General features: G+C 40.4%; 2 protein-coding genes across 2 annotated transcripts; both read right to left on the bottom strand.

Annotated features, from left to right (window-relative positions):
• Positions 1 to 471: 471 nt before the first annotated feature.
• On the bottom strand, positions 472 to 2347 carry LOC142616581 (uncharacterized). The gene is made up of 3 exons (XM_075789403.1): positions 2310 to 2347; positions 1779 to 1891; positions 472 to 1334 (listed from the first exon to the last, which is right to left on the bottom strand). The coding sequence occupies exons 1-3, from the start codon at positions 2345 to 2347 to the stop codon at positions 472 to 474; spliced, it is 1014 nt and encodes a 337-aa protein (XP_075645518.1).
• Positions 2348 to 3018: 671 nt separating this feature from the next.
• Positions 3019 to 4320, bottom strand: LOC142616579 (uncharacterized). The gene has a single exon (XM_075789402.1). The coding sequence runs from the start codon at positions 4318 to 4320 to the stop codon at positions 3019 to 3021; it is 1302 nt and encodes a 433-aa protein (XP_075645517.1).
• Positions 4321 to 12709: the final 8389 nt, after the last annotated feature.

The following is a 12709-nucleotide window of genomic DNA, read 5'->3' as shown; positions in this document are numbered from 1 at the left end:
CACGATGGCCTTGTTGGTTGCTTCCGCCTGGCTGTTACTCTACGGATAGGCCGACGTGGAGTATCGGTTTCAGATACCAAGGCCCTCGCAGAACTCCCGGAATGCTCTGCTGTCGAACTGTAGACCGTTGTCCGATATTAAGGACTCCGGCACGCCGAACCTTGTTACAATGTTCCTCCATACAAATCTCTTAACATTAACGTCTCGAATGTTGGCCAGCGCCTCGGCCTCTACCCAGTTTATGAAGTAGTCCACCGCCACCAGCACGAACCTTCGGTTGCCCGTTGCTAGAGGAAAAGGCCCGACTATATCTAGCCCCCAGGTGGCAAATGGCTACGGGCTGCAAACTGGGTTCAAGTTCCCGGCCGGTTGGCAGATCATCGGCGCGTGAACCTGACACTGTTCACATCTCTGAGCATACTTGGTGGCTTCCTTCCTCATCTGCGGCCACAAGAAACCCTAGGTCATTGCTCAGTGCGCCAACGAGCGTCCCCCCACGTGGCTACCGCAGACTCCCTCGTGCAGTTCACCTAACAGCTCTTTAGCCTGGTCGAGGCGTAGGCACTGCAGGTATGGCCCTTCGAATGACCTACGATATAGCTTCCGATCGGTAGATAACCAGTACCGAGCGGTAGTTCGCCGTACTCTGGCTGCCTCCTTCTCATCTTCCGAGGTTCGATCCTTTGAAAGGAAGTTGATGATCAGATCAATCCAGCATCTCTCGGCTTTAGTGACCTGTACAATCAGTGCCCTGGCGGCAATACTTCGCTCAGGCACCAACTCCGCCCTAATCAGCCGAGGTACTTTGTCAGCTATTGATGATGCTAGAGTTGCCAAGGAATCGGCGTGACGGTTTTGCCCCAGGGCTATCCACTCTATCTTGACTGTCTCAAAGTTACCCATCATCCGCTTTGCTAGCCGCAGGTATTCTATCATCCAGGGATCCTTGGCCTCGAAGTTCCCCTGGACCTGACTTACCACGAGGAGGGAGTCCGAATATACCTTCACCTCCCTTGCTCCCAGATCCATGACAACCCTTAGTCCTGCAAGCAGAGCTTCGTATTTGGCCTCATTGTTAGAAGCCCTGAAGCCTAACCTGAATAAGTGTTCCAGCTTCAGCTCGTCCGGGGTGATGACCACTATCCTTGCCCCTGCTCCAGCCGTATTGGACATTCCGTCCATAAACACCCTCCACGGCCTGACTTCTACTAAGCCAGTTATGCTCGTGGCTCTCGACGTGAACTCGGCAATAAAATCCGCAAGTACCTGTCCCTTCACCGAGTTCCTCGACTTGTATTTGATGTCGAAGGAGCCTAGCCGAGTCCCCCACTTGGCTATCCTCCCCGTGAAGTCAGATCTCCTTAACAGTGACTAGAGCGGGTACTCGGTCAAGACGTGGACCGTGTGGGCCTGAAAATAATGGGGCAACTTTCGGGTGGAGTGTACAAGTGCCAGCATTAGCTTTTCTAGTGGCAAGTACCTGGTTTTCGCGTCGACTAGCATCTTGTTGATGTAATAAACCGGGAGCTATGCACCATTATCCCTTAGTAGTACGCCGCTCGTTGCATGCTCGGACACGGAGAGGTACATGTATAAGTCTTCTCCCGGCTCGGGGGCTGACAGCGTCGGTGCCCGGCCAAGGTAATCCTTCAGATCTTAGAAGGCCCTGTCACATTCCTCGTCCCATCGGAACCCCTTCCACTTCTTCAGAAGTTGGTAAAAAGGCCAGCACCGATCAGCGAACTTGGAAATAAACCGGTTGAGGGCGGCCAACATACCAGTTAGCTTTTGAACCTCTTTCGGGTTGCCCGGCAGTCTGAGACGTTTCACGGCTTTGATTTGATTAGGGCTGACCTCTATCCCCCGTTTAGTAATCAAATAGCCCAGGAATCTGCCAGATCCAACCCCGAATGCACACTTATCAGCGTTGAGGCGCAGCCGGTGTCGTCAGAGTATCTCGAACACTTCTTTCAAGTCGCCAATGTGCTGCCCTTCTTACTTGCTTTTTATCACCATGTCATCAATGTATACCTCCGTCGTCATCATTCGTTGATATGTGGCTCCCGCATTCTTCAAACCGAACGGCATCACAGTATAGTGGTAGTTAGCGTCGGGTGTTAAGAATGCCGTCTTCTCCTAGTCCTCAACGGCCAGGGAAATTTGGTGATAGCCCTAGAAAGCATCGAGGAAACTCATCCTCGGGTGCCCGTATGTAGCGTCCACCAATTGGTCGATTTTCGGCATCGAAAACAGATCCTTCGGACATGCTCAATTCAGATTGGTAAAATCAACACAAACCCTCCACTTACCGCTCTTCTTCTTCACCACCACCGTGTTTGAGAGCCATTCTGGAAAGAATGTTTCCTTTATGGCCCCCGCTTCTCTCAGCTTCCCAACTTCCTATCTGACGGCGTCCACGTGCTCCTTAGCAGACCTTCTTGGTTTCTGTTTCTTGGGGGGGGCCACAAAGGATCCACATTCAGCTTGTGAACTATGAACTCGAGGTCGACTTCGGGCACCTCATATGGAATCCAAGCAAACACATCCACGTTTTTTATGAGGAATAACAGCAGTTGTACCCTTTCCCCATCACTCAAGCCTGCCCTTATTTGAAAACTCCTTTCACTTCTCGGCAAGATCTTTACGCTTACTAAATCCTCGGCAGCGCCGGTCCCCTCCACCTGGGGGTACTGTAATTGCTATAGGGGCGCCTCCTCGGCTGGTTCCTTCTGCTTAGTTTGTTTGATTGCCGCAGTTACCAAACATTGTCTGGCCGCCTGTTGATCGCCACTTATCACTGTAATCCCCTCATCAGTTCGGAACTTGACTTTTACCTGCAAGGTGGACGGCACAGCTCCCATGTCATGTATCCACGGCCTTCCGAATATTGCCGTGTACGGTGAAAAAGAGGCGACCACTATGAACGTCACCATCACCTCCCAGCCCCCCATGATAACTGGGAGTGAAATCTGCCCTTCTGGAATCACCATGTGCCCGTCGAATCCCAATAAAGGTGTATCATACTTGGACAAGTCCCCATTTTTCAGGCCGAGCCCCCTGTATAGGTTCGGGTACATCACATCTGCGCCACTCCCTTGATCTATCATTATTCTCTTCACTATGAATCCCCTTATTCGGGCCGTGACTATCAGAAGCATCGTGGTGGGGCTGGGTAGTACCTTCCAGGTCATCGTCGTCGAACGTGATGGGTTGTCTACTGTACCTCGGCCTCTTCCTCGGGGGTTGTTCGCTTGTGCTTCCTTCTGCTAACACCACGGTCAACACCCCCTTAGCTGTGGGTGTTATAATTGCCCTTGGAGCGGCGTAGATGACCTCTATCACTCCCAAAGGGAGAAGGAGAGGGTTTCGACGCAGCCGCTCAGCCGGTCCGGTCTCTTGACTCCCAATCTCCACCAAAAACTCTTTCAAATGCCCCGCCTTCACCAACTGTCCCAGGTGATCTTTCAACACCCTACATTGCTCGGTGGTGTGCCCTTTATCCCTGTGATAGGAGCAATACAAGTTCTGGTTTCTCCTTAACGGGTCGCTTGCCATCCTGTTCGGTCGTCTAAAATATGGCTCATTTTTTATTCTATCAATGATGCGATGTACAGGCTCCTTGAATGTCGCGTTGACTCCCCTAAGTGCCGGGTCGGGCTCTGGAATCCTCAAATCCTTCCTGTGTCTGGGGTTGAAGCCGTTGTTCTGAGGATAACTGATTATCGGCTCCTTCCCTTTAGACTGCAGCCAATCGTCCTCTAAGCGCTTATACTCCTCGATACGCCTCATCAGCTGCCTCATATGCTCGGGAGGCTTTAAGGTCAACGATTCTCTCAGCCCGGACTCTTCGGGTAGGCCAATCTGAAAGGTGCTAGCCGCGATCTTTTCATTGCCCCCTCCGATCTCGTTGTACAGCTCCCAGTACCGACTGGCATAGTTGCGAAGGGTCTCTCCAACCCCCATCTTCATTGATAGCAACGCGTCCACGGGCTGCGGAACCCAACTGCACGTCATGAACCGTACTCCAAACTCCAAGATCAGTTCCGAGAAACTATGGATCGAGCCCTTCTTCATCCCGTTGAACCACCTCAATGCAGTGGGCCCGAGGCTCGAGGGGAAAACCTTACACATCAATGCATTGTTATGAGAGTGCAAGGACATCATCTGAATATAGTGACTTACATGTTCTACCAGGTCTGTCCTCCCAGTGTAGGAATTGAACGGTGGTCGCGCGAATCGACTCGGCATAGGTGCACTTTCGATATCTCTAGAGAATGGTGACCGGGCAGCTTGGTGCAGTGCTCGGCTCATGGTATCCATTGTCGCGTTTCGTGATCGCTCCGCGTCGGGGGAAGTTGATTCGCGGTCTGCATACTCTCGCGAGCGGTCGCGGTGCCTATGAGACCCGGATTGATGAGATCAGGCCTCACGACGATTCCCCACACTTACTGACCTTTCCCTTCGTACTCCATGGTCCCTTCTCCCTCGTCAGCCCCGTGCTTGCAACTCTAAATCCCTAACCGCCCTGCGCAGGCGCTCGAGCTCTTGGTTCCTCCGTTCAAGCTCTTGGTCTCTTCTATCAAGGTGGCTACTGCCTAAGGCGTTAGACATTGTCCGGAGGGTTTGGTACGACCCTTCCCTAGGCCCAGACTCTTCTACCTCCTCTTGCCTTCTTTCCTCCTGCCTTTTTTTGCCTCCTTTCCCGCCATGTGGACCCCCGCGACGTCCCTCTAATGTCGCTCTCCGTATGGCTTCTTTGTCCGCTTCCAGACATCCTTACGAGTGTGCCAAGATAGCACCACAGCTGCGTAGGAGATCCCACAGTCGGCGCCAATTATGCGTCCCAAAATGGGGCTGCTGGGCCTCGAAGGGGTTTGGGCTCACGATCTATTTGTATAGTGGGCTTCTGGATTTCCTACCACGGGTGGTGTTATGCACGGCAGCCTCGTATACTGGGCCTCCTTCCCTTGTTTCTCACTATCTCTCCCCTCTCTTCCTCAGGGAGAATTGATATCGCTCTCTTTCTCTCTCTCTCTCTCTCTCTCTCTCAGTCTTTTCTCTCTGAAATTGCCAACCACTTTGACTAATTCTTCTTTGTCTATTTATAGCCAAACTTAGTGGAGCGGTCATGATTATTCTCCTGATGGGTGAAGGGAGGGGTCCAATACTATTACCCCTAAGTGGGGGTTTAGTTGGGGGTGGGAGAGAATGAGTGGCATTGGAACTAGCTGCACCGCTGGGTTTTATGCTCGGCAGGGGCGTTCCCTAGGCAATGGAATGGAGGTCCAATACCGTTTCATCTAAGTGGATGTTTGGTGGCGGAAAGGAGAAAATGATAGTGGCGTTGGGACCAGCCCCGTAGGTAATTCTGTGCTCAGCCGGGCATGTCATAGGCTGCTTTGAGCACTCCTAGATCGAACCTCTTGGACGGCACGCGCGTTACTACGTGTGGTCGGCGCGGGGGCTTCTATAAGAGTTAGTCCTTACGGGCCTTAGGGCGATTGGGCTTGACCGGGGGGTAGGGCCCGTACAAATATATTACTCAAGTAATTGATAGAAACATTCAAAATATATAGCCATGTAGATTGTGTTTTGATATAAACTCAAATTCTCAATTCCAAACTAAGGATTAACTCAAACAAAAATCAAACAAACCCTATTAGAGGAAGATAGAGGACTTGTGATGGGAAACTCAAAAAACACAACACCAAAACAACCAAAAGTAGAGATATTAAAAAAATATAAAACTTCATTAATGTAAAGTTGAATTGCAAGAAAGAATAAAAAAATCAAGAGAAAGAGAAAGCATAATGGACCAAATGACCAAATGGATTGAGTGGACCAAAATGGACTAAAATGGACCTAATTAGATTGAAATAGACTGAAGTGGACTAAAATGGATCAAATGAACCAAAGTGGTCCGAAATAGGCCAAATGAACCGAAATGTTACACTGATGTGGCTCAATATGAGTGTAATAACATTAAATATACTACGCTTATGCTTTTAGATATTATATAAACTAGCATGTAACTCATGCAAATGCATGGATGCATTTAAAATTAAACACAATTTTTATTATAAAAATATAGATAATTAGTCAAATTATTAGAAAAGTAGCATGTAACACATGTATACATATAAATACATTTAAAATTAAACACAATTTTTATCATAGAAATATAAATAATTAGTCAAATTTTTTTTTTAAAGTAAATGTAATTAGTCACATATTAAAAATTCTTACCTAAATTTAATACTACTTATGATTATTTCTTTTCTAACTTTTAATAAGATAGAACGTATGGTAATCTTTGTTGTGTGGTGATTTTTATTTAGTATATGTGATTGGTTTTTTTTTAGTTCATTAATATTATATTCTTAGTATTTTGCACTCATTAATTCACTTGGCACAAAAATTAAAAAACTTAAGTGGACACATGGCTCAAACTCAAGTGGATAATTCTAGTGTGGTCTCTCTCTCTCTCTCTCTCTCTCTCTATATATATATATATATATATATATATATTTTTTTTTTTTTTTCACAAACCTTAACAAAACTTTTTGAACTAAAATCGTGATTTTATACATTGTGATAACAGACTGTATAATAGACACTATTCTTTTTCTTTTTTCTTTTTCAAATTTTGGTTAAGCTAATTGAAACTCATATAGAAGTGGGTTAACTAAACACACACGACTTGCTCCAAAGCAAATAAGAAGGGTCAATTATTTATTTGTATTCTCACTTTGGTTGACGTTTTATATTAAAGTTGAAAAAAAAAAAAAAAAGAAGCAAAGTGAAGATAAGGATTAAATTAGAAAAAAACTTAAGACAGGTGACACTTGAATAGAACTTCCATTTCACTGTATCATTTTACTATGATTTTTTTAAAGAATCTTACGACGTATAAAATGTCATTTTATTGTTTACTAAAAATAATTTTATTTTATTTAAAATTTTAAAAGACATAATATTAGATATGACAAAATTTAGCAACAAAATTAGTTGTAACCTAAAAAGTTAAGACTACAATCTTATTTAATATCTTTTTATTAGAGGTAAATTTGGACAAATTCACAATTGGATAACATCTTCTTCTTATATCATCAATCCTCCATACTTACAATTTTTTTAGAAAATCAAAGATCAATAGTTATATCATCAATAAATTGTTTACATTAAAAGTTTTTTGTAGTTTAAAATTATGCATAAAATATAAATTTATAAGTCATATAATAAGTAATACTCAATTGACACAAAATTTGATATGTGGATTAAAAGTGTAAAGAATGTGCAATCCAACGGTTAGATTTTCAAAATATATAATAATGTTTATGTTAATCAGTGAGGTTGTAGCACTAGGCTACAACCAATCTTGTAGCTAAACTTTGTCCTATTAGATATACATACTTACATATATGTTTAGATTTGTTTTGTATCAACATTAAATAAAGAGTCTCATAAAAAAAAAACATTAAATAAAGAGAAGTGTTATATCCACAATATTTTCACAACAAATCATAGGTTGTAAGTTGTTGCATGTTGGTTCTAAGTTGAATCTACACCTTAAATTATTTTTTTGCCTACCCATAACAACCAATATAAACATGTCACTTAAAATTTATTGTGAAAATATTGTAAACATAACATTTCTCTTAAATATATCTATTTTTAAAAGGATAGAAAGCCAACTATCCTTTTGCTGTAACAAGGAAGCATGAGCATGTGAGATTGATGAAATTCAATAAATAATAGTAATAATAAAAACAATAAGTGTGTCCATTTTTTTTTTATGAAGTCTTGAATAAGTGAGAGACCAAACATGTTTGATTTAGCTCATCATGGAAGCTGAAGTTGCCAATAAGTTAACAGTTTTGTTCGTTGAGTCAGATGCAGGGAAAAGAGAAGCACTCTAGCTTCCACGACGGGACATTTACAGATCTGAAGGTGGACTAGTTTCTAGTACCTGCAATCTGGCCTAGTTAGCATGAACTATTTAATATTTGACTATATTTGACGTTGTGCCCCCCCCCCCCCCCCCCCCCCCCCCCCCCCCAAAAAAAAAAAAATAATAATAATAATAACATACTATTTTAACTGTCGAATGCAGAATTCATGAAACTATAAAATGAAATTTCTCATTGTCATGTACTCTGTTTTTTTTTTTGTTGATAATCTCAATGGCATGCATTCTATAACTTCTAACAACTTATGAACAAGAAAATGAACAAAATATACATTAACTAACCTTCTGTAAAGTTGTGATTTACAACTGTTTTGTATTGGCGTTAATTCCGTGCCAAATTAAATGTAATTTTGTTCAATCTTTTATACCCTATGATGATCCCGAAAAAATCACCAATAAGCTGCAAGCACTCCTCAAACCAAAGCAACACCTGCAAAAAGAAAATAGAGGACTTAAAAAAGAGCACCGGTATGGTGCCGGCCAAAAACCCTCCGAAGGTCAAGTTAGAGTCTCTTTTTTTTATAACCCTAGAGTGCCAGAGTCGAGATAATTATGCGTACCTTGATGCTAGGGTTTCTGGGGTATTTATATTGGTGTAGGGTCATCATTCCTACCTTGGTCAGAAAACATTTTCCTTTTAGGATAATACTTCTTTTTACTCTCCATTCTTTCTTGAGCTCTTTTCCATATAAGAGTCTTTTTATTATGGTCAAGCGTGTAACGCAAGAACTCCCGGTGTGCACGCTTGTGTGGAGATCAAGCAAAGCCACGTCAAACATATCGTGTGACGTACAATTAAGAATTTATGACAACTAATTATATTGGACGGATACCAAATGTTGGATCCGTCTGATATGTATCCTTGCGGTATCAATCCGTCGACTACACTCCGTCGTTCTTCTTAAAGAAAGATCCGTCTCATACTTTTATCCTCTTCACTTTATGTGGGATTTTATTGTAAGGGTTGTGTAATAGAGAGAGTGAGTGTGAAGACTCAAGTTTTTGAAGACAGAAGATTTCTCGCGGGTAGCTCGCGACTAAGCATCCCACGAAGTAATGCATGTGCCCTGCACATGACTGGAATGCGGAGAGTCATGACAGATGGTGACAGTTGGTTTTCGCAAGTGTTCGCGAGTAAGGCTTTCCTGCGAAATACCCACAAAACAGTCTATTTTGCTATTTTGTCCTATCTATTCCACTATATTCTCAATCACACTATATACACCATTATTACCCACATATTGAGTAGAGAGTTTTTTAGAAGAAAAAACCCTAGCCTCAATCCTTAAGAGTGTGATATTGTCATACCCACTATTCTACACACAATCCATTGTGGTTTTCCTCTACTCTTTTCTCTCAATTTATATATCCTTGAGAGGTTGATAGCTCAAACACTTATAACACCCATACTGAGTGTTCAGTGTGTTTTGGTGTTGCTGGGAAGTATTGAAAGAAACCAAGCTTTGGCGGATGCAATCGGACGCATTGCGGGATCTGAGAAGCCTTGTTGGAGTAGGAGCTTGGAGGGCTTAGGTGCATTAGGTAAACTAGGCTTGGAGGGTCTTTTGCTCTTCGTATATCCCAACTTATTGTCTAGTGGATCGATTTACAGCTTGGAAGGCAGCGAAGAGATTTTTCGCCGAGTTCTTCAATTTCATCTTCGATAACACATCAGCGTGTTATCTTGTATTTGCATCTCTCTTCCCTACTCATTTAGCTTTCATTTTACTGCTGTGTATTGTTGATTATGGCTTAGAGTAGCGGTTTTGTTTTTTCGCTCGCATTTACTCTATTCCGCACTTAGTTTAAATTAGAGTAAAATCAACCGAGCTGTAATTTTTTAATTTGGGGTCTAAACAGCTCTTGTGTCTTTAACACAAATCCGAGCTTTCACCTTCCATAATCTCTGCCTTGTGAAGCTGCTACCACTCTTCTTTCCATGCCTCACTCCTATAAAACTACTTATATACCAAGAGATTCTACCTATATATATATATACACACTCACATGTAGTAGCAACTAGTGAGAGAGAAACAAGATTGAAAAGCTGACGTGGAATAATTTTATTAAGGTTTTTTAAGTGGATTGATGACATGATCTAATCTGAACAATACATTGTAAATTGAAAAGTTAAGATTAAAAAAAAAATCGATGTAGTAAGGTGCCTAGGAATTTTAGAGTATTCCGTATACAAGAAGGTCAAGGTTAATTGAATTCATTTCCAAAAAGGTGATAGAAATCTCATAAAAAAAAAAAAAATATATATATATATATATATATATATATATATATATATATATATATATATATATAAAACGTGATAGAATTCATTTACATAAAAAGTGACACTGTTTTCGTAAAGTGTGACTAGCGCGAGAGAAACAAGATTGAAAAGCTGACGTAGAATAGTTTTACTAAGGGTTTTTAAGTAGATTGATAACATGATCTAATCTGAACCATTCATTGTAAACTGAAAAGTTAAGATTAAAAAAAAAAATCTATGTAGTAAGGTGCCTAGGACAAGGTTAATTGAATTCATTTCCAAAAACGTGATAGAAATCTCATAAATAAAAAATAAAAACGTGATAGAAATCTCATAAAAAAAAAAAAAAAAACGTTATAGAATTCATATCCAAATAGGTGACACTATTTTCGTAAAGCATGATCTCACTTTACGAAAATAGTGTTACTATTATGGAAATGGAATCTATTAAACTTCTACCCTCCTTTATAAAGTCACATCAAATCCATTAAGGAAATGTAATCCCCTATGACGTCACTGTAAGAAAATTTAATCCTAACTCTCCTATGACGTGCTTTTCCAAAAAGAAAAAAAAAAAAAGAAAAGAAAAATCTCCTATTACGTCACTCTATGGAAATGTAATCCATTAAACCGGACTCACAATAAAGATAGCATCTCAACCGACCGCCGCCCCGGGGAGGTGTAAGGGTGTTAATGTTTGACTCAACATGCAAATATAATATAAGTTTGACATGAGCTTTTTAAGGTTAGGATTAGGTCTTAATGGGTTTGGTTCATAAACGGGTTGACCCAAAAATAACACGATAAAAAACGTGTTATAAACAGGTCAATTCGTGTAACCCACAATAGATACATTTGACACGCTAATTTATTTGTGTCAACCCGAAATGACCCACTTAACAAAACTTATTTAACTCGTATAACAAATAAATATTTATTTTATTTTAGATTTGTCAAATACCTTTTATATCCAACATATATTTTAAATTTAAAAAGAAAAATGAGTAATTACAAAAATTTATAAGGGATATAATTGAAAATTGAAACTTTACAAACTCTAGATCTCTAATCCCTACAAACCCTAAGGGCCCATTTAATTTGTAATTTGTCAACACTCAATTTTCATCACTCATCACTTAAAATACCCAAATTTTCCAAACCCCACCTGTTTGGCACTCATCACTCAATTCTATCATTACTTTGTTTAAAAAAAAAAAAAACCCAAAAGTCAAACGTTGCGGTTGAAACTTGGGTTTAATTATGAAAATGCCATTGGAAACTGAAAACATCTTAAATATGTTTTTAGTTTTCATAACTCACCACTCAAAAATCAAAGAATTAAGTGATGGAAACAAGGGTTGAAAACCAAGCCAAACAAAAAAATTTGTGGGACCCACTGTTTTGAGAACTCAGTTATGAAAACTGAGTGATATGATCTAAAAACACCCTCATCCAAACAAGCTCTAAATCTCTAAACCTTCTTATAAATAAATAAATAAATAAATATATATATATATATATATATATATATTTTCAGCCGTACTACTCTTCTCACGCCCAATTCTCAAACTCAAAGTGTCAACTCTAAAACCAATTATTTCTTTCTCTCTCTCTCTCTGAAGTGTATGCACTTCTTTTGGAGTGTAAAGAACTTATTTCTAGATTAATGTTATATTTCTGTTGAACTATATTATTTTAAATGTGGGTTGAAAACTTGAAGTGTATGCACTACTTTTGAGATGTAAAAAAAATTATTTCTAGATGGATGTTATATTTAATATTATGTAAGTTGAAATGAGTTGTATTACATTCGTGTCAACACAACACAACTCGTTTATTAAATGTGTGTCAAATGGATTGGGTCAGATCAACCCGCCTTATTAACAGGTCGGGTTAGGGTTGAAGGATCATGACACGATTATTAAATAGGTTAGGTTAGAGTTAAGTCATTTAGTCAAATACTCCTACTTCGACACGCTAACCCAAATTGACACCCTAGGCAAATGCTCCTCCTGAACTTTCAAATTTTTCACTAATAATAATATTATAATGAACTAAAATGTCTTATTTGCCCCCTCCCCCAACACAAAAGACAAATTTTTTTTTTCTCAATTCATAGTAGCCTTTTCTCAGTAAACTTCCACTCCTACTACATCTCTAATATATAAAACCAATGGATCCCACTTAGTAATGATTAAAAAAAAAAAAACAATCTCTACATTGAATAAGACTCAGAACACGAAAGCTTGATGGACTTTTGAAAAAAAGAATGTACTACAACTATAGTATAAGATTATGGGTCCCACTTGGTAATGATTAAAAAAATAATAACCTTGCTACACCTACACAGAATAAGAATCAGTACCAGCATAGAACTATGAAAAAAAAAAGTGTATATATAACGTAAACAAAGCACGCCTCCCATCAAAAAGAAAAAAAATTTATTTTGATACCAGTCTCTTTCGGTTTGGACCGCA

Source organism: Castanea sativa, chromosome 11, assembly GCF_040712315.1.
Source record: "Castanea sativa cultivar Marrone di Chiusa Pesio chromosome 11, ASM4071231v1".
Lineage (NCBI taxonomy): Eukaryota > Viridiplantae > Streptophyta > Magnoliopsida > Fagales > Fagaceae > Castanea > Castanea sativa.
The sequence above is the reverse complement of the archived record's forward strand: the minus strand, read 5'-3'. Positions and strand labels throughout refer to the sequence as shown.

Excerpts from the sequence above, each read along its gene's own strand:
- LOC142616579 (XM_075789402.1), bottom strand. The coding sequence starts at position 4,320 with ATGGATACCATGAGCCGAGCACTGCACCAAGCTGCCCGGTCACCATTC.
- LOC142616581 (XM_075789403.1), bottom strand. The coding sequence starts at position 2,347 with ATGGCTCTCAAACACGGTGGTGGTGAAGAAGAAGAGCG. Across the intron at positions 1,892-2,309 it reads GGTGGTGAAGAAGAAGAGCG|ATTCCTGGGCTATTTGATTA; the intron begins GTAAGTGGAGGG and ends TGGATCTGGCAG. Across the intron at positions 1,335-1,778 it reads AGAGGTTCAAAAGCTAACTG|CCAAGTGGGGGACTCGGCTA; the intron begins GTATGTTGGCCG and ends CGGGGAGGATAG.